This window comes from Chionomys nivalis, chromosome 1 (genome assembly GCF_950005125.1).
Source record: "Chionomys nivalis chromosome 1, mChiNiv1.1, whole genome shotgun sequence".
NCBI classification, from domain to species: Eukaryota; Metazoa; Chordata; class Mammalia; order Rodentia; family Cricetidae; genus Chionomys; species Chionomys nivalis.
Genome location: NC_080086.1, coordinates 172294342 through 172315044, shown reverse-complemented (window position 1 = coordinate 172315044; position 20703 = coordinate 172294342). Strand labels below are relative to the sequence as shown.

Below are 20703 nucleotides of genomic sequence, written 5' to 3'. Positions count from 1 at the left end.
GTTTTTTCATTTTCTGTATGTGCCTTATTATTTTAATTATTCCTTTTTTAATGTGTTTTGGTGTTTTGCCTGCATGGATCTCTGTGTGAGGGTGTTAGATTCCTTAGAACTAGAGTTACAAACAGTTGTGAGCTGGCATATGGAAGCTAGGAATTGAATCTGGGTCTTCTGAAAGAGCATCCCAAATACGAGGTCAATTTTTTTATTAGTGACATACGGACCAACCATAATCTTACTATTTTTTTAATCTGAGCCTCTTTCAATAGGTAATACTTAGGTCTATTATGATAAATGATGTATTCTTTACACTAGAGAGCCCACGAGGACGGGCTCACCAAACCCGCACTGCTAGCCATTCAAATCCCGTGCAGTTTCCTTGTGCATTACTGCATCAGGAGGGTGTGAGAAAAGCAGCAACACGACACTCCCGAGACCGAGTCACAAGCACTGCAGTTCCCAAGTTAGCTTCTCTCCCGTACGCACTTGCTTTGGGAGAAGGTGGCTGTCATGCTAAGTGGACACTGGACAGCCAATAAAAAGTTCTCAAGGGTGGAAGATCTGGCCAGTAGGCAGGAAGAAAGTCAACAACAAATATGAGCAGATCCTCCAGTAACAGAGGACTGCAGCCTGACCAACCTGATGTACACTCACAAGTCACCCACATCAGAACTAGTCAGCTAAGCTGCTACCAGATCCCTGATGACGGCGACTGTAAAATAAATGCTTATTTTAAGAAGTCTGAGGCCAATTTTGCACACAGAAAGAACTATCTAAAACACTGACATTTTTATCCTGTCTCCTGCTTATATGTATCACTTTATCATTGCCCCTAATAACCTTATATAAGTTTAATTATACTTTTCCTCACAAACAAAAAAAAAGCACCCTTTTATTTCTAATACCACATACTAACCACAACTTATTATTCTGGGATTCCCCTGGAATCACAGAGCTTATTATTATAATTTTAATTTTTTTTTTCGAGACAAGGTTTCTCAGTAACTTTGGAACTTGTCCTGGAACTCACTCTGTCGACCAGGCTGGCCTTGAACTCAGAGATCCACCTGTCTCTGCCTCCCAAATGCTGGGATTAAAGGCTTGTGCCACCACTGCCCGGCAATTTTAATAATTTTAAAAAATGGTTTAGAAGCTAAGAACACGACTCAGTGGATAAAGTGCACGTCACCAAGTAAGAAGACCAAAGTTTGTGTGGTTTTCATCATCATGCTCTTGATCCGCCTTGTTCATATGATCCCTCCTCCCTCTCTTCAACTGCCCAGTCCTTGGGGGTGGGTTGCTGCATCTGCTTCTATCAGTTACTGGATGTAGGTTCTATGATGACAATTAGGGTAGTAACTATTCTGATTAAAGGGCAAGGCCCTTTTAGACACCCTCTCCACTATTGCTAGGAGTCTTAGCTGGGCTCATCCTTGTGGATTCCTGAGAATTTCTCTAACACCAGGTTTTTCCCTAACCCCATAACGGTTCCCTCTGTCAAGTTATCTCTTTCATTGCTCTCCTTCCCCCAACTTGTATCTCCCTGATCCTTCACGTTCCCATCCCCATCCCCTCCCTTCTACCTCCCCTCCCAGTTTACCCAGGAGATGCAGCTGACGTGAGGTACTGGGAGCTCATGGACTTTTGACTGACAGCTGGGAAACCTGCATGGGACCGAACTAGACCCTCTGAATGTGGTTATGTGGTTTGATATGTTGCGGGGAGCCCTGGTAGTTGCACCAGGACCTATCACACATGCACGAACTGGCTTTTTGGAGCCCATTCCCTACGGTACGATACCTTGATATGGGTGGTCCTGCCTTAAGCTGGTATGCCAGACCTTGTTGACCCCCGAAGAAAGGCCTTATCCCCTCTGAGGAGTGGATGGGGTATGGGAAGGGGCGGAGGAAGGTGAGAGAAGGGGAGGGAAAGAGAACTGGGTTTGGTATGCAAAATGAAAAGTAATTTTCTTTAATTTTATATATATATACACACACACACACACACACACACACACATGTTGCGGGAGGTCCTTCCGCTCCTCCAGCCAATAGCCGCTGAGATACCAGCCCATTGGGGCGTGGTCTCTCTCCCTTTAAAAAAGCGGCCACTTCCCTCCTTGCTCTCTCTTACTTCCTGTTCCGCTTCCGGAGACTAGACTCCCTTCCTGATTGTGCAGAGGGCTGTAGTCTGGGACGGTGATCTGTAAATTTTTTCCCCTTTAAATAAATAACCATTCTATTAATCATAATCCCAAACTAGCATGGAATTGTTTGTGACTTACGCCTTTGCCTTCATCTGGTGCCCAACGTTTGGTTTTAGGACCCCTCCTTCCCCCGCTCGGTTGCCTGCCGCCAGTTTGGCTTGGCGCGAGCCCTCCCTCCCTCAGTAGCGGCCTGTGCCTTGTGGCCTGTGCCTTGTGCGTGGAGCCAGCAGTTTAACATAAATCATCACGCAGTGGCTTTTCTTGCTGCAGTTCTTTATATTTTCTCTTTAGACACCTCAGATTGACTTCAAGTCCCCACGCAGCCTATCGTTTGCCTCCCCACGTGGATTTAAACTCCACAGGCCCACGTAGTCTCTGCCCACGTGGTTTGCTCTTTTCTGAGTCGTTTTTAAATCTCCCTTCCAAGCGCGGCACTTGAGTGGCACAAACCAGAGCACGCGGTTGCCGGTTGCCGAAAGTTGCAACCCCTCAGGGCGACTCTGTCAGGTGGAGGCATACACGGTTTCCGGGTTACTCTTCTCTACCCCTGGATTCTGGGTTTATGGTTCCATGTACGGAATTGATTCAATTACATTTACTTTGTTGAGCAACTTGCATTTCCCAGTTTTTAACAAATACTAGGCGGACACTGAAACAGGACCCCGTTTTCGTCGCGACTTGGCAACAGCGCCACCTGCTGGATAATAGGTAATATGGCAGTTTTCGTTTCCAACACAGATTTTACTGTTTTGTTTACTAATACAATAGGTTATATCATGCAAGGTTTATATGACTATGGGGATAACTTAATTTGCTGGTTACTAGGTTTCAGTATTCTTTTGAATATTCTATCATTTAGGAAGAATATGGCACTCCTAAGAACCATACAATCTTTACTAGAAACTCATGCAGGTCAGGAGATTCAGGATTCAAAAGAGACAATAATAAAAAGACTTGAAATGATTGAAGAAATTATTGGAGCTGGTGAACAGAGTAAGAAGGCACAAGGACAGGATACAATGCCACCACCAGCTATTAGAACTGGCTTACCCAGGTTTTTAGTGACATACCCTGTAATTTATTCTGACAAAGCGTCAACTTCTAAAGGCTCAAAGGGAGTCGGAGGAGCTAGATGGATGCCAATAGCAATGAATGATCTAAAAGAAATTAAGCAAGCTATTGTTAATTTTGGCTTGCTCTCTGCATATGTTAAGGAAATGATAAGGACTTGGGCTTCTAATGCTAGAGCTACCCCCCACGATTTCCATCAGTTAGTGTCTGCAGTTTTAGATAATGGACCTTTCTTGATGTTTGGAATCTATTTCAGAGAAGAATCCAAACATATGGAACAGCAAGGAAGAGCAAAAGGTGTGGAGGTTTCCCAAGATCAAATTCTTGGTGCAGGAGAATATGCTGATCCACAGGTCCAAGCTCTTTATGATGATGAAGTACTGTGTCTATGTCACCAAGCAGCTTTAAATGCTTGGAATAGGCTACAAGATCCAGCAAAAAGGGTTGAATCATATACCAGAATTAGGCAGGGACAGAGAGAATCCTTTATTGACTTTTTGCAAAGATTAATTAAGGCTCTGGACATAGGGGTAACAGACCCAGAAGCTAGACGAATACTTCTTGAATCTCTAGCTTTTGAGAATGCAAACATAGAATGCAAAAAGATAATTGGGCCTTTAAAGTCTAGATCAACACCTATGGATGAATGGATTCAGCATACGATGAATGTTGAGACGTTTAGCTATAATGATGAATCTTGGGTAGGAGAAGCAATTTCCAAAACAATGAGGAGACATCAAACTGCCAGGTGTTTTAATTGTGGTAAATTAGGACATTTGCAAAGGGATTGCAGGCAAAGAATTTCTAGGAATAATATCTCTTCTGGGAATGACAAAAATAGGAGACCTCGGCCTTCGGGTATATGTAGGAGATGCGGTAAAGGCCGACATTGGTCCAACGAATGCAGGTCAACAACAGACAGACAAGGCAACCTGATACCGTCGGGAAACTCCTTGAGGGGCCTCTCGCAGGCCCCCAAGCCAACAGTGGCCCAGTCATTCCCAGTCACAGTGGAGAACGTGCCTCACCAAGAAAATGAAAAGCTCCAATTTCTGCTGTAAAAAATATTACTGGTCTAAATGATGAATTACGTGTGGAAGATGAGTCAAAAAACCCAGTAGGACAGAGTAAACGTATATTTTGGCAGACTTCTATTAACGATCAAAGACCAAAGCTAAGAGTCTGTATAAATGGCACTTTTATTGAAGGCTTATTAGACACAGGTGCGGATGTAAGTATCATTACTCCAGAATCTTGGCATCCGAATTGGCCTCTTCAAGAGGTAGATGTTCGGTTCCTGGGAATTGGAACCCTATCTCGTGTAAAAAAAAACACAAGATGGGTTGAATGCATAGGGCCTGAAGGGCAAATAGGAAGACTAAGGCCATATATAACCAATACTGCAATAAATTTATGGGGCCGTGACCTGCTACAGCAATGGAACACCCAGATTAACATTCTTGTAGTTCCAGGAACTCATAATTCTGGGAAGGATATGATGAGGTATTATGGAAAAAGGTAACCAGCCATTCAGGCTGTACAAGAACATACAGCAAATACCAAACCTTTAGAGATACCAACAGCCCTACCTTTAAAATTGCTAACTGAGAAGCCAATATGGATCAAACAGTGGCCTCTAGCTGAAGATAAATTACAGGCATTGGAACAGCTGGTGCAAGAACAACTAGATGCTCACCATATTGAAGAATCAACCAGCCCTTGGAATTCTCCTGTGTTTGTTGTAAAAAAGAAATCTGGTAAATGGAGAATGGTGACAGATTTAAGAGCTGTCAACAAGGTAATTCAACCTATGGGCCCACTACAATCTGGAATTCCTTTGCCTTCTCTATTACCAAAAGGATGGCCTCTTATAGTTATTGATTCGAAAGATTGTTTTTTTACTATACCTTTACAAGAAAAGGATAGAGAAAAATTTGCCTTCACAGTGCCTACTTATAATAATTCTCAGCCTACTAGAAGATATCAATGGACTATCCTCCCACAGGGGATGCTCAATAGTCCTACATTGTGCCAATATTTTGTAAGTAAGCCATTGGAAATAATTCGTAAGCTATTTCCCAAGTCCGTAATTTATCATCACATGGATGACATTTTGTTGTCTGATTCAAATAAAGATACTTTAGAAAGGATGTTTGAAGAAGTAAAGAAAGTCTTGCCTAAATGGGGATTACAAATTGCCCCTGAAAAGATTCAAAGAGGAAATTCTATTAATTACCTAGGTTACAGAATAGCTTTAGAGAAAATTAAAACGCAAAAGGTACAAATTAGGAGAGACCAATTAAAGACTCTTAATGACTTCCAAAGATTGTTAGGGGACATTTCCAGTCTACGACCAGCTGTTGGGATAACACCTGATCTAATAGTTCATTTAAACAAAACCTTAGATGGTGATAAAGATTTGAATAGTCCAAGAAAACTGACAGCTGAAGCAGAAAAGGAACTGACAATGATTGAGGAAAAATTACAGGAGGCACATGTGGATAGGGTGAACCCAAATCTTGGCTGCATCCTAGTCATATTGCCTTCCAGAATTTCTCCTACAGGGATTCTAATGCAGAGGGAAGATATTATTTTAGAGTGGATATTTATACCTAATAAGTCAAGTAAAAAATTAAAAACTTATGTGGAAAAAGTCTCTGAATTAATTATAAAAGGTAAGCTGAGACTTCGTCAACTAGCAGGTATAGACCAAGCAGAAATTATAGTGCCTTTTACTACTGAAGAAATAAAAAGGTTATGGGAAGACAATGAACCATGGCAAAGAGCTTGTGCTAATTTTTTGGGAGAAATTAATAGCAACTATCCCAAAAGTGGTAGACTTAACCTCATAAAGAGAACTTCTTGGATTCGTCCTAGAATTGTACGTGATGCTCCAATAACTGGAGCCCGTACGTTCTATACTGATGCAAATAAATTAGGGAAAGCAGGTTACAAGTCAGATGAATTGAGTAAGGTGGAACAAAGCCCTTATAATTCTGTCCAGAAGGCAGAATTATATGCCATTCTTATGGTGCTAAGGGATTTTAAAGAACCTCTTAATATAGTTACAGATTCACAATATGCAGAAAGAGTTATCTTGCATATTGAAACTGCTGAATTTATACCAGATGACACAGAGTTGACTTCATCGTTTATCCAGGTACAAGATATAATCAGGAACAGGCTTTGTCCGATGTACATAACACACATCCGGTCCCATACAGGTCTGCCTGGTCCTCTAGCACAAGGCAACGCTGAGATTGATCAATTATTAATTGGAAGCGTGTTGCAGGCCTCAGAATTTCATAAGAAGCATCATGTCAATAGTAAAGGCCTAAAGAAAGAATTTTCCATTACATGGCAACAAGCTAAGGACATTATAAAGAGATGTCCTACTTGTTCTTCCTATAATCAAACAACATTGCCTGTAGGGAGTAACCCAAAAGGTACTAAAAGAAATGAAATCTGGCAGATGCATGTGTTCCACTTTATGGAATTTGGTAAATTAAAATATGTACACCACACCATAGACACGTATTCAGGTTTTCAATGGGCTACTACCCTGAGCTCAGAAAAGGCTGATTCAGTAATCACACATTTATTGGAAATTATGGCCATCATGGGAATACCTGCACAAATAAAGACAGACAATGGTCCAGCATATGTATCTAAGAAAATGAAATGCTTTTTTGATTATTATAACATAAAACATATTACAGGTATACCAAATAATCCTACAGGTCAGGCAGTTATAGAAAGATCAAATCGTACTATAAAGGACATGCTGAACAAACAGAAAGGGACCGAAAATACCCCCAGAAATAGATTACATAATGCTTTATTAACCTTGAATTTTCTTAACGCTAATGAGAAGGGAACGACAGCAGCAGAAAGACACTGGATAATGGAAAAGTCTGCTGAACTAAATCAACCGATTTATTTCAAAGATGTGCTGACCTCTCAATGGAAGCCAGGAGATGTGCTACGTTGGGGAAGGGGTTTTGCTCTTGTTTCCACAGGAGAAGAAAAATTGTGGATACCATCAAAATTAATAAAGGTTCGATTTGAAGAGGAGAAACCTCTTGGAAAGGAGAAATGACAACTCATCCACAATGATGATATTCATACAGGTGGTAAGAAAAACATATAGAATGGGGGCAGGGTTCTGCTCTTATCTCCACAGGAAAACACTCATCTTTGAAAAATTCAAGGGACCCTGGATGTTTGGATACTGACAGATAGAAAAACACCTGCCCAATAGGAACTATCAAGAAAACTGAATAAGTTGTGTAAGTAAAATATACTAAACCATATTTCTAAACTTATAGAGCTGGTTTTGAAGTTGGACTCTGACTCAGTCCCTCTCCAATTCCAAGCCTGTTGGTAAGAGAAAAACCTAGAGTTTCTGGAGTTTCTGTTTCATGTCAAGAGCCATGATATGGGACAGAAAGAAATATGAGTTTAGAAAACATCTTTGCTTTTCTTCATATCTATCATACTTTTCATTGAATATATCTATCATGTCTTTCATTGAATATATATATATATATATGTCTATATGATTAATGTTTAAGTTTTTCACAATGAACAATGAGTTTTTCCTGAAGTGACTTTGAAGTTTCCAGGAAGAAGATGGGGCCCCATAACAACAACTCCACCTGGTTGATATGACGTCATGATACTGATAGTGCTACTACAAGACCTGTTTTGGGTACCAGCTGCACAAGACAGTTCCAATTTGGTTAGCTGAAATGGTGCACATCTTATACAACATTTTTGCCAGACCTGCACAAAATACTCAGAGACTATTTGCAATTTTAAAAGACATTGATCTTGAAATTTAACCATCATTTTACTTTCACAGGATCCCCCAGAAAGAACGTCGCCCCCATGACAGCTGGAAGTAACTCTAGAGGATGACGTCCCCTCTCCCAGTAAAGTTTGCCCTTGGGTTTAGGGACATCATTTAGGGGTTGATTATAATTAGTATACGGTTGAGGGTTGAGGGAGGAATTTTATAAGCTCAGGGATAATTTGAAAAAAAAAAAGAGGGATAATGGGATGATGGGATAATAGATTGGTACTTGTTGGTACTAGTGAGTTATTGTTTTGAGACAAATATATTGGTATCGATTCTTATATATTGATACAAAGTGAAATTATATTGACTATTGTATGCATGCATGTTTCTACCTCTGTTTAAAACATTTTTTATGTACTGACATATATTGTATTGATATATATATTGTATATATTTACCATATTGCAGTGTACATTTCTACCTCTGATTAAGATACTTATATATTGTTTGTGTATTGATATATATTTACCATACTGCAATGTATATTTGTACATTGTTTATATTTGGAAGTCATTGTCCTCATTTGTTTCACAGTCGTTTATTGCCTTAGTCTTTAAGTTAGATAGGTATTGAGAATTATATAGATCAATAGTATTCTAAGTTTGTCATTTATAATTAGACTAATCAGGTTCTTTAGATACATAGAGATTATACTCAGTATAGATAATCTTGAACCTCTTCAAAGAGCTGTAGAAAATGGCCTTTAATCTAACTCAGAGTTTTGTGGTAGTGAGACACAATTGCTCCTGGCAACACTGCTCTATTCCCGAGAGAATGTTGAACACCAAAGACACTCCACCTGGAACCTTTCTTCTTGGCTGAACTGGCCTTTGGGCAAAGAAATGCCCATACCTCAACCACTGACAGAGATACAGAGTATCCGTGAATGGAAAAAACAGGACTGTCATATCCCGCCAAGACAGGGTAAGATAGTTTTGATAAGTTTCTTGCCTTTGAAAATGGTATGTCAGTTATGTTAGGCCTTAGCCAAAGTTGGTTGCTTCATTGTTGCAAACTTGACCTTGGGTGATTGCCCAGGTAGCTAGTTGTCTCTGTGATTTGTTGCATGTTTTGGAAGTTGTTTGATTGCACTTCCTAATTACTCAGGTAACATTATTTTCCTTCTCAGATCTTCAATGGGGTTGAAGACTATATAAATGTAGTTACTTTCCTCTCATGACTTGGCCAAGCTATGTATTATATAAGACATAAGCTAGTTAGAATAGGATATTTGTAAATATTGTATATAATTCCTTAGTAGGTTTAGAACTCTCTTACTTAAACAAAAGGGAGAGGTGTTGCGGGAGGTCCTTCCGCTTCTCCAGCGGCTATTGGCTATTACTGTGGCACATTTGTTTCTTAGTTACAGTGAAGTTCTATAGAGATCATTACAGAAGGGAGAGTGGAAAGAATGTCTATCTGGCCCAGTCAAAGGAAGAGGTGGGATGTCATGTTAACAGTCTCTTCCAATATTGAAACATTCCATCCTGCAGGGAAGCTCCATAAATAGGAAGGTAAATAACCCAAAATAGTTTCAGGAAGTTCCTGAAACTGACCAGATTCACTAGGCCCACTCTCTGCCAGATTAAGTAATGGGAACAGAGCTGCAAAGATTGTCTGAGTAGACAATCTGAGCTACAAAGAAGACTTTCAGAGGAGAAAAGCTACAAAGAAGTATCTGACACCAACCACCTGCCTGGAAGAGGCTTAAACCAGAGTCACGTAGAAAGGACACTGTCCAAGCTGTTGAGCTGCCTGCTGGTTATGCAGTGTGCTCCAGGTTCCCATCTTTTATGAGCTGTTAGTCATCCTGGGGTGGGCCCTGATGGTGCAGCTTTGAGTCATTTCTGCGCCTGTAAGTAACCTTCCACCATCATCCTGTAAAACTCATTCATTCATGAAATTGAACTTTAGTGGTATCTGTACTTTGGTTTGTCCTCAGTTCCCCATCTGGGGTGACTAAATGTATATATTATGTCTCACCAGGAAAAGTTTTGTCACACAACAGAGGAGTAGTATGGTAAGCATCAGAAATACCTGATTACCTTGACATATCTGTATACAGATGTGTGCACAGCCAAATGTTTAAAGAATCACTACTACGTAACACTATCAGCTTGGGATTTCAGTTGTTACAAAAGGTTTGTATATAAACTACATTAGATGTGGTCAAGAATAATACTTTGTTCTTTAGTAATTTGTCCACTTTACTGTCAATGTACTTGACTTAAAACACTGCAATAATTCTGACAGATAAATTCAAAGTTAAGGATGTTAAGAGATGTTAAGCTGTTAAGTCACAAATGCTAGTTACTACCAGGATCAAATTCACATCTAAAAGCATAACTATTCCATCTATAAGGTATAAATATGCCTTTCAAGTTAAAAGAATGGGAAACTGCCAGATTACTATACCAGATTCCAAAAGTTCTAAGAGCTGTAAAGTCAGTCTCAACTATCAAAAAGCACTCCCATGAAAAAGTATATCTACTAATGAGAAAAGGTGCCCTAAGGTGAAACTGTTACTGAAGTTTCTGTTAACTAGCAGTAGTCAGCAGTGGATTTGTTTCTAATACTTTTTCTTCATTAAAGTCATACTGTTCTTGCCTCTTTGCTTTGCTTATAAAAGTATAGTACAGACTGGCATAAAATAATACTTAAAACAAGAAAATAGCAAGTCTTTTCTGTTATGAGAAGCCAGTAGCTAACCTTGGGCTCAGCTGTTTTGGTTTTAATCAAATTCAGCACACTACAGTCACAGCTGACACGAAAGACAGATTATTACGCTTCCCTTCTCAGCAATGTTTTGAAACGCAACTAGTCTAGAGATCTTAGTGTTAAGAGATCAAATGAGAAAGCTATTTTAAAATTAAGCCATAATTGGCCAGGTAGTAATGCATGCCTGTAATCCCAGCACTAGGGAGGCTGAGGCGAGAGGCTAACCTGGAGAGATCCTGTCTATAAGTTAAAAAGAAAAACCATAGCCATTTAGGATGAGGAGCCTTCTTTGTTTCAAGTTTGCTGTACCTTGAAAGATCCCTACCCTCTTCCTGTTCTCCCCCAAAGCCTCTAGGACTACTACAATAATACTGCTAAGCCCACCTCTAAAGCACACTTACATAGTAACCCTGGGCAGATTTAGTATATCAACATTCTCTCTTATAAAAATACAAGATATACAAGATCATTCTTAATATCCCTCCTAGATATCATATTCAATCATCTGTACAACTTATGATCAATAGTATTTTTGTCCACCATTAGTTTGTAGGTATATTATTAATAATTATTATATATATGTAAACATTAAAGTAAAAAAATTTCTTTTTAATCTGTAAAGTCAGTGCTTTCCTAAAAATATTCATAAAGGAAATCAATTCCTTTATGATAAGGTGCATTAACGTGTAAACTGAAGCCAGCTCAGCTTAGTGTACGTACCCATCCTCACTTTCTTTCAGTAAGCGACTAGCAATTCGAATCAGCAGACAGTATGCAAACTGTGATTTCAGACCACATTTGGTGAATTTATTTAACATCTTGGAGACAGCGAGGCGATCATTCTTCCTAAGGTGATAAAGCACTCCCAATGCATGGTACTAAGAACAAGAAAAAGTACACCATGAGCTTAGGACAATGATAAGATACCTACAGGAAAGACAACTGCATGGAACTAGACGAAAATAATTAAAAAACAACAACAAAAAAAAAAGATGTGCAAATCAAATGGACAAAATACAGTATCTTTTTATATGAAATTAAACACAGGGAACACTAAAAATGAGTCTAATTTACTTCAGAAGTTTTAAATTCAGAGTAGACAAGTAAGAAAGGGATTTCAGACAATCTGAAGCTAGATCTAGTGGTTTTAACACTGGCTTACACCCTCAGATCCAAGGTTCTGCTAGCGTAACAGATTTACTTACTTATAAACAGGGTTTGTTGGATTTCTCGGGTTGGTCTCAAACTCATGAACTCAAGTGATCCTCCTACCTCAGCCTGCTGAGTGCTGGGACTATAAGTACATCCACTGTACCTGGTTCAAGGCCCCTTCAAGTGGCTTTAAATTTGTTACCACCTTAACAAAGGATTAATCTCCTAAAGTAGGTTAGGAGAGTATCATCATCCTGATGCTTTGTATAAAAGTACAATGATCAGAATAAGACCAATAAATAGATGTCTTTGAACAGAAAAATGACTGTTTTCCACATTATTAAATATGCTAATATAAGAAGCTGCAAATATTAATACTTGGTCAAACATATACAGAGACTTCACACAAAACCACCAGTTAAAAATTTGATCATATTTCTTTAAGTAAGAATAGCCTACTAAATATCTTAAGATCTTTTTAATAAAATGTTTTAATGTTTTACACAGTAAAATTGACTATTTTTACAATAGATATCATCAACACCTAAGAAACAGAGTTTCCTTTTACAGAAATCATTTTCAAGTGAAGGACTGGGAAGCACTGTGGATCCCTTGCAATAAGCACGTCTATGTGCGAGTGAAAGGACAGTCTTCCCTGAGCACTCCTACAGGAGATCGCCTATTTTCTGCCAAACACTTGAAAGCCAATGGAAATAATCAAGATTTGTAAGATACCTAGTAGATAAAATGACTAATAAGTGGATTAATATGTCAAAAAAATTGCCTTTAATATTAGATAATCAGTACTTTGTCCTGAAACATAAGATGACAAGACTCAAAGATAGTACCTGCACCATAATATTGTCACTCGATGCAGCTTCTTGGGCTTCATTTATCCATCGTTTCACCACATCATAGCTTATCTTCATCATGTGCTAATAAAGAAAAAAGGGAGAATATATAATGCATGATCATTAGACATTAGAAATGTGAGTTAAATTTCTTGCAAAATTACTAAAAGACATTTCCCAAACACTGAAAATATTGTTTCTTTTTAAGTCTACAATGTCTCTATTCCTAGGACAACTATAAACTGTAATTTTTTTCTCAATATCTCTTTGCAAAGTAATAAACACCCATTCCTTTGTGAGCTGAAAGAGGCAAGCTAAAGAAAGCAACAAAAGGGGAAAAATATAGAATGTACTTAAATAATGTTAATATAAGCTTTACTTCCAGAAAATTCCCCTGGAAGAGACAGACTACGATATACTCCTTGGTCTAAGCCTGATCCATGACATCCTAGAATCAGGCAGTCCTGTAGTTTCAGTGCTCTAATGATTTGAATGCATGTGTGGGTAGGTATGTTTGTTCCTGGGGGTGAGATGTTGTGGGTGGGTTGTGGGTGGGTGAGCACATGTATACAGAGGCTAAAAAACTTATTTTTTTTTTTTTTTTTTTTTTTTTGGTTTTTTGAGACAGGGTTTCTCTGTGGTTTTGGAGTCTGTCCTGGAACTAGCTCTTGTAGACCAGGCTGGTCTCGAACTCACAGAGATCCGCCTGTCTCTGCCTCCCGAGTGCTGGGATTAAAGGCGTGCGCCACCACCGCCCGGCTCAAACTTATTTTTTGAAGCAAGATCTCTCACTAGGACTTGGGACCTGACAATTGTCTAGGCTGCTAGCTGGTGAGCTCCAGAAATCTGCCTCTCCCCACCCCCAGCTTCCCAGAGCTGGAATTACAAGCATATGCCCCATGCGTGTCTTTTTATGTGAGTTCTGAAACTCTGACTCAAGTCCTCATGCTCACTGGCAAGCATTTAATCAACCAAGCAGTCTTCCTAGTTCCACATTTCCTGATTTTAACCAAATGCCATGTGTAAGGTTGTAATGAATAATTTTGTTTTGATGAAAGGAGAAAGAAAAGCTATTACTGGAGCAAAAGGTCACTTCTTGAAAGGAAATTCAGAAGTGGTAAGGGAGACTTTAAAGGACATAGATACAGGAAACCAAGGAGAGCTAAGGACAAAGAGGAAAAAGGCAAACATATGGGGCACAAAGGAAGAACATAAAAACCAACACTGTTTCTTTCCTGTTCACTGCTCTTATCTTACACACCACCTTCAGTAGGTGCACAATTTTCAGGTTCCCCACAGCTTCCAAACATGGAAAGTTCAAGTTTTTATTGCCCATTAAACTGATAAGTATTCTTCTAAATAAAACACAGCTGGATAAAGTAACAGGATGCAGACACATTTTTGACTGTTTCTCTTGTGAGAGAACAATAGTGAAATTTGTTTTAACTAGAAACAAGACCATGTATAAGAAACAGCTGCTGCCTCATCACTTACTAAGGAAGATACAAGTGCTGAACTGGATACACTGGAGACTTTATCCACAATGGCCTGCTTCATATATCTTTCAATAGCTTGCAACATTGTTCCCTAATAACATTCAAAAAGAAAAAGTTGTTAAAATCATTCATTTAAAATAACTACCCATAAAAAAATGTATGAAAACTTGCCATATATGTGTTCTGTGTAAATATTCATTTTGTAATAAAAGATTATATATAGTAATAATATCCTAGAGAACAAAACTCAAAACCAGTACAAGCTACACATGAGCACACGCGCGCATGCGCATTCACAGACACACACACATACAGAAAGAGACAAAGTGTGTATGCATGTATGTGTGTGTTCAAGGCCAACCTGAGCAAATTAGTTAGACTCTGTCTCCCCCTAAAAAGAAAGAAAGAAAAGAAAAAGAAATTCCTATATGGGAGTGGAGGGTCCTTCTGAAATCCTGAAGATGGTTAGATATTTCTGTACAAAAAGTACATTTTCTACATCTTGAACAATTCTACACATCAAATGCAATTTCTGATTATTTTAAGGCATAAGAAATTAAATGTATAATATACTATTATAGCAAGCTCTCAGCATGGAATCTTTTCGAAGTAAGGTTCTTTTAAACATGGAAAAAGTCTTTTGTCCTGGAAGGGTAGTGGCAGATACAAATGAGTAGATATATACTAAGACCAGCATTGAGATTAAAAATAATTTTATTGCGAACAATAATATTTCCAAGTCTTATACTAAGAATACTAAAAAGAAAGCAACAAAATAGTAAGGTAGCAAAAGTAAATCAAGCTGTTTATATTATTTCTTCTAGTATTTAGATTTATAAGATTTCCAATTTGATCTGGATCAAATTATAAAACATGAAGCAGGTATGGTGATCCACACCTTTAATCTTAGCACTCAGGAGGCTGAGGCAGAAAGATTATGAATTCAAGGTCAGTCTGAGGTATGTAGTGAGTTAATGATCTTATCTCAAAAAAATTATAAACCTTGAAAAGATTGCAATTCAAAGACATACCCAAGCATAAATCTGCAGCGATTATTCAATCTGCTTGGCAATCCTGACCCTTTCAAATTTTCCTACTCCGAGTCCCTAGAAGAGACAGCTATATGATCTCACCTTTCCACATAGAACAGAATAGGTAAGAGTAAACAAATGACCTGGGCAAGGTAGACAAAATCTACCAGCTTTCTGGTGACTAGTCACATATCTCCCTCAAGTATCTGCATCACTGGTAAGTGATGGACTACCACTGTGGCTAAGGGAAACCGCACTGATGATTTCCTGACAGATGCTCTAGTCCCTCTTTTGTTAAAGGTTTACCTCAAATCCTGAGAGATCTGAGTCTACAATAAAGCTTCTGTAAAAAGGTAGTATGGAATGGGGTTTTTGCTTCCTATGTATGATGTACCCAAGTATAATAGTTCATGACAGCAAACAGAAGAGACTATAATACATAAAAGGAAAAACAAGCTGATGGAGAAAACTAGTGGAGTTAATAACCTCTCTGGTGGTCACCTGTCTTCACACTGAAGATCCACCAAGGCAGACTTGGGGTCTAGATCTGCATGCTACCTAAAGATAGTCTCCATTAGCAACCTACTAAAACAAAGAGAACTCACATCTGTGATTCTGCAGAGAGCCCTGATGGCTGGGCCTCGGTACACATCTTCCTTTCCAGTCATGTCCTTGGTCAGACTAAAAGACAAATTAATTAGCATGAGTTTAATCAAAATGTTCTCTCCCTAGAGTCCACTTCTAACCAATTCCTAACTGTCTTCATAGTGGCTTTACCACCACCCCTAGTTCAACAAATGGGGTGAAAAAGAAAAAACAAACGACAAATGAAAAAACAAAAAACAAAAAAACGTGTAATTTTAAATACAGATAATAAACAATAATAATGATGATAATGGCAATATTATAGAAAGCCCTACGCTAAAATTTCCCCAAATCCTAAAACGCCATCAGACTAGAGAAACTTTCTACATGAAATTAACATATGATACGCTCATTCATTCCCTCTTACTGCCTTCTCACCCACAGGTTCCCAAACTGACAATCATCAATGACTTCAGCTCTTTCTGCCAAGCGTTAGAAGTAGGCAGATGCTGTGTGCTGAGTTATGTGGTTTCACATAGTTCTTTAAAAGGCTAGCCTTTCATCCTCCTACTCATGTCCTCTATTCATCTATACTACTCCTAAACTGGTAATCAAATTCCCCTTTCTCAACTCCTCTTCATATCATCTAAAATAGCCACAACTGACTCATTCTGTTAGGGCAGTGGGAGCAGAAAGTATGAAAAACTCAGAGTCCACTCACTGTTTATTCCTTAAATTATAAAAGCAATTAATTTAACAAAACTGGTTCTAAGTATTAAAAAAGATCAGTGAAAAACAAATGTTAACACTTGTCTCTCCTCACCCACCAAGTCTTCAATGCCACTTAACTGAGAATAACTTCTTAGTAAGGAAGTTATTAGCACTAACCATAACACCAAGATTTATTAAAATGCTTACCCCTGAATGCTGACCTTTCCTTTTTTTCTTAATAATATAACAAGATCCTTCCTAGATCCTCGCTATTTTCTTTTCAAAACAATATTCTTTTGCTTCTTACCAAGTGACTGTATTAGTTAATATTCTAAAAGAATGGTAATATTAGGTATTTTATCCTATTTAATGCTTCCCGTTAAATTAACTGCAATGCTGCTATTTAGGGGATCAGACTCAGAACCCTGAACTCACTTTACCACTGAGCTGTATCCCTAGTTTTAAGTTTATGATATACTTTATTTTTTTTTTTTTTTTTTTTTTTTTTTTTTGGTTTTTCGAGACAGGGTTTCTCTGTGGCTGTGGAGCCTGTCCTAGAACTAGCTCTGTAGACCAGGCTGGTCTCGAACTCACAGAGATCCGCCTGCCTCTGCCTCCCAAGTGCTGGGATTAAAGGCGTGCGCCACCACCGCCCGGCTATGATATACTTTAAATGTCAATGCACTCTTCACCTTTTTCTGTTTCTCAATGTTTTCTTTAAAAAAAAAAAAACAGGCTGGGCAATGGTGGTGCACGCCTTTAATCCCAGCACTCGGGAGGCAGAGGCAGGCGGATCACTGTGAGTTCGAGGCCAGCCTGGTCTACAAAGGGAGTTCCAGGACAGGCTCCAAAGCTACAGAGAAACCCTGCCTCGAAAAACCAAAAAAACAAACAAACAAACAAACAAAAAAAAAAAACAGGCATTGAATTTTGACAATATTCTTTAGATATATAATCATTTAGTTTTTGCTTTTAAATACTAATACAAGACAGTACATGAAGGGAATTCCATGTGTTAAGGAATTGATAAGGGGTGGCCTGAGTTCAATCCCTGAGACCCACATTATATAAGAAGACAATTTACTTCAGAAAATTGTTCTCTGATCTCCATAAGTGTGCTATTGCATGTGTATGCCCACACATCTACATACACACATACTTTAAAAATTGATATACTTCCTTATTTGATAAATTTTATTTAAAAACATAAGATGCTTCAAGTAGAAATATGGAATAATGTCCTGCAGATATGAAATATTATAATTTATTATAATCTCATTGTGTAGCCCAGGTTAGATTCAAATTCACAATCTTCCTTTCTCAGCCTCCCAATGCTGGGCCTGGAGATTTATACTATATGTGGATTCAATATTATTTGTATGATTTATTTTCTCAAGACAGGACTTCTCTGTGTAGCCCTGGCTGTCCTGGAACTTATTTTGTAAACCACGCTGGTCTTGAACTCACAGAGATCCACCTGCTTTTGCCTCCCAAGTGCTGGGAATAACAGCAGGCACCACCACCTGGCTATAAAAGCTTCAAGTAAAACTGGGGTGCTGGAAAACCCTAATATTTGGGAGGTAGAGGCAAGCAGAACTCATTCAAGGTAAGCAAGGTTCACAATGAGACCCTGTTTCAAACAAAACAAAAAAAAAAACTGTTAAAAGGAATTAATTTCTACAATTAGTTTCTGTTTTAAGTTTTGGCTCAAATCATTCTTCTATATAGCTTAGGCTGACCTTGAATTTGGAATCCTCTTTGCTAACACTTCCTTAGTGCTAAGATTAGAGCTGTCCTTCACCACACCTGGCAGGCTGTATTTTATCTCTGTATCTGTTTTAACAGACTATACTTAGGGTTAACTGCATCCAATCATTCTGTGTAGCAACTTTTTTTTTTAAATATTTTCTTTGTTCCTTAGAAGGCAATGCTCTCCAAGAGACTCCTCACAATGATGAGAATATTCTACATCATTGAATATATTATCTATAAGTTCTTTATTGTTACTGAGCACTCACAATATACGGGAGGAACTAAAGAACTGAGTCTTAAATTCAGCTTCAGTTATGTTCTCTATAATTTTAGTAGCCTACATAGCTACTTGCTACCTTACTGAACAGAGCTAGAGTTACTGTGCTACTGTTATGCTTTCCTTCTGAAATGTGCAAGGTTTATATTTTAACTTCAGCTCTTTTGTGATTGCCACAAAATTTTAAATAAAAAATTAACTTATAAAACCTAAGAAAATTAATGTAAATATAACATCACTTTTGTCTGCTTGCTCATCTCTCCTCAATTTTGAATTTTTGAATTATGAGAAATATTTATAAGCATATATGTGTGATATTTATATTGTTTTAACAATAATTCCTAGAGTGGTTTTATCCTTTCTTTTATAAACTCAATGTTCACTGCTAACTCATATTCTACAACCTATTATAGGATTTACTCTTAATTTTAGGATTACTGTAATTTGAATTGTAAGAAATGCTCATTGATGTTAGAGTCCCTACATTCTTTCAAGTCTGAAAGTCTGATTATTGTCTCTGTATTTGAAATACAACTTGCTTAGCATTGTAAAGTACTCTTAAATCTCATTCTTTCTCTTACAGCTTTGCAGACACTATCCCCATTCTTTTCTGACACTTAAAATTCTCATGAATGGCTAAAATCAGACTGGGTCAAGAGGTCAGTCTCTGGAGTCTATCTCTCCCTGCCCCCATTCACTATATAGCACAGGCTGCCTGGAACTTGCTCCACTGCTCAGGCTGACTTGGAATTCAGTCCCTCCCTTTCAGTTTACAAAGTGCTAGGGTTACAGACGGGCACCATCACATCTACGTGACTAGTATTGTCTTTTTCAACAATATAATCTCTCCAAGATGTGTTTTAGCACTGGTCATTCCATTGTAACTTTTGTTTGAATGCAGTATGCTATTTTAAGCTGTTAATTTCTTTCTTCATAAGCCAAGAAAATTTTTTCCTATTTTATCAATGAATCTTTTGTTTATCTATAAACTAGGTTTCAGCAATATCAAAGGTTTATCCCTCACTTCCATTGCTACCTTAATCTTTACTTTTTGTTCCACATTACAGTAAGGGTTTATTATATAGCAAATGGTATTCTAGAGACTTGGATATGTTAATGAGTAAAAGACAAATATTCCTGCCGTCAACAAGTGTATATTCTCTCAAGGAAAATCTAAGCAATATTTTAGGCTTTTGCAGGCTGTAAGACCTCCTCACAGCTACTCAGTTCTACTAAAGTAACACAGAAACACCCAAGCAGAACACACAGGGTGGGGAAAATAGTATTCCCAAACCTTGAGCCTAAAAGACGTTTACATGGTTAGATTTCAAAATTCTTTAGCACTATTAATTTCTTCTTTTTCCCCCTATGCTTCTCCCTTTAAGAATGAGAAAGAGTGTTAAGTGTGATTCTCTGCCCACTCCACCACTGTATTTGGGGAGCACATATGGAGAGACCCGTGGACCTAAGAAACTAGGAAGCACATTATTCTTCACCAGGAGGAAATAGGCCAAGAAACTTGCCCATAACTACATTTTGACAATTTACATGGGCACATCTAGGACTTTTGAGCTAGAGTTGACATCATGGGTTTAGTCTTTGGAGGATATTATGATAGGGAGAATTCATTTTACATGTAGGGCAAATGTGAACCTCCGGGGACTAGGGGGAAGACCGGTCAGCTATATGCAAGGTTCCAAAGATACTCAGGTATTATTCTCTAGAACCTACAAATTTATTTTATGAGGCAAAGTTCTTTGTAGATGTGAGTAAAGATTTTAAGATGGGAGGGATTATGCCAGAACAGTGGGGCAGGCCCCAAATATAATCACAAGCATCCTTCTAAGAGTAAAGCAGGAGCCTGGCACAGGAAGTACAAGATGTGAAGCTCAAGATAGACGATGCAGGCAGCCTCCAGCTAGAGAAGGTAAGCAAGTGTCCTAGAGTGGCCAGAGAGCAGGCCTTGGCCATACCTCTGACTCCAGCCAAGTGAAA

At 38.4% G+C, this 20703-nt stretch overlaps 1 protein-coding gene across 2 annotated transcripts in view; it reads right to left on the bottom strand.

The window, feature by feature from the left end:
* Copg2 (COPI coat complex subunit gamma 2) overlaps positions 1-20703 on the bottom strand; it is a 123089-nt gene that overhangs the window by 72802 nt on the left and 29584 nt on the right. For both annotated transcript variants that reach the window (XM_057787896.1, XM_057787903.1), the window contains 4 exons: positions 15989-16064; positions 14351-14443; positions 12854-12940; positions 11574-11731 (listed from right to left, as the gene is read on the bottom strand). In XM_057787896.1, the coding sequence (XP_057643879.1) occupies positions 11574-11731; positions 12854-12940; positions 14351-14443; positions 15989-16064 (414 nt within the window). The remainder of the gene's footprint in view (positions 1-11573; positions 11732-12853; positions 12941-14350; positions 14444-15988; positions 16065-20703) is intronic.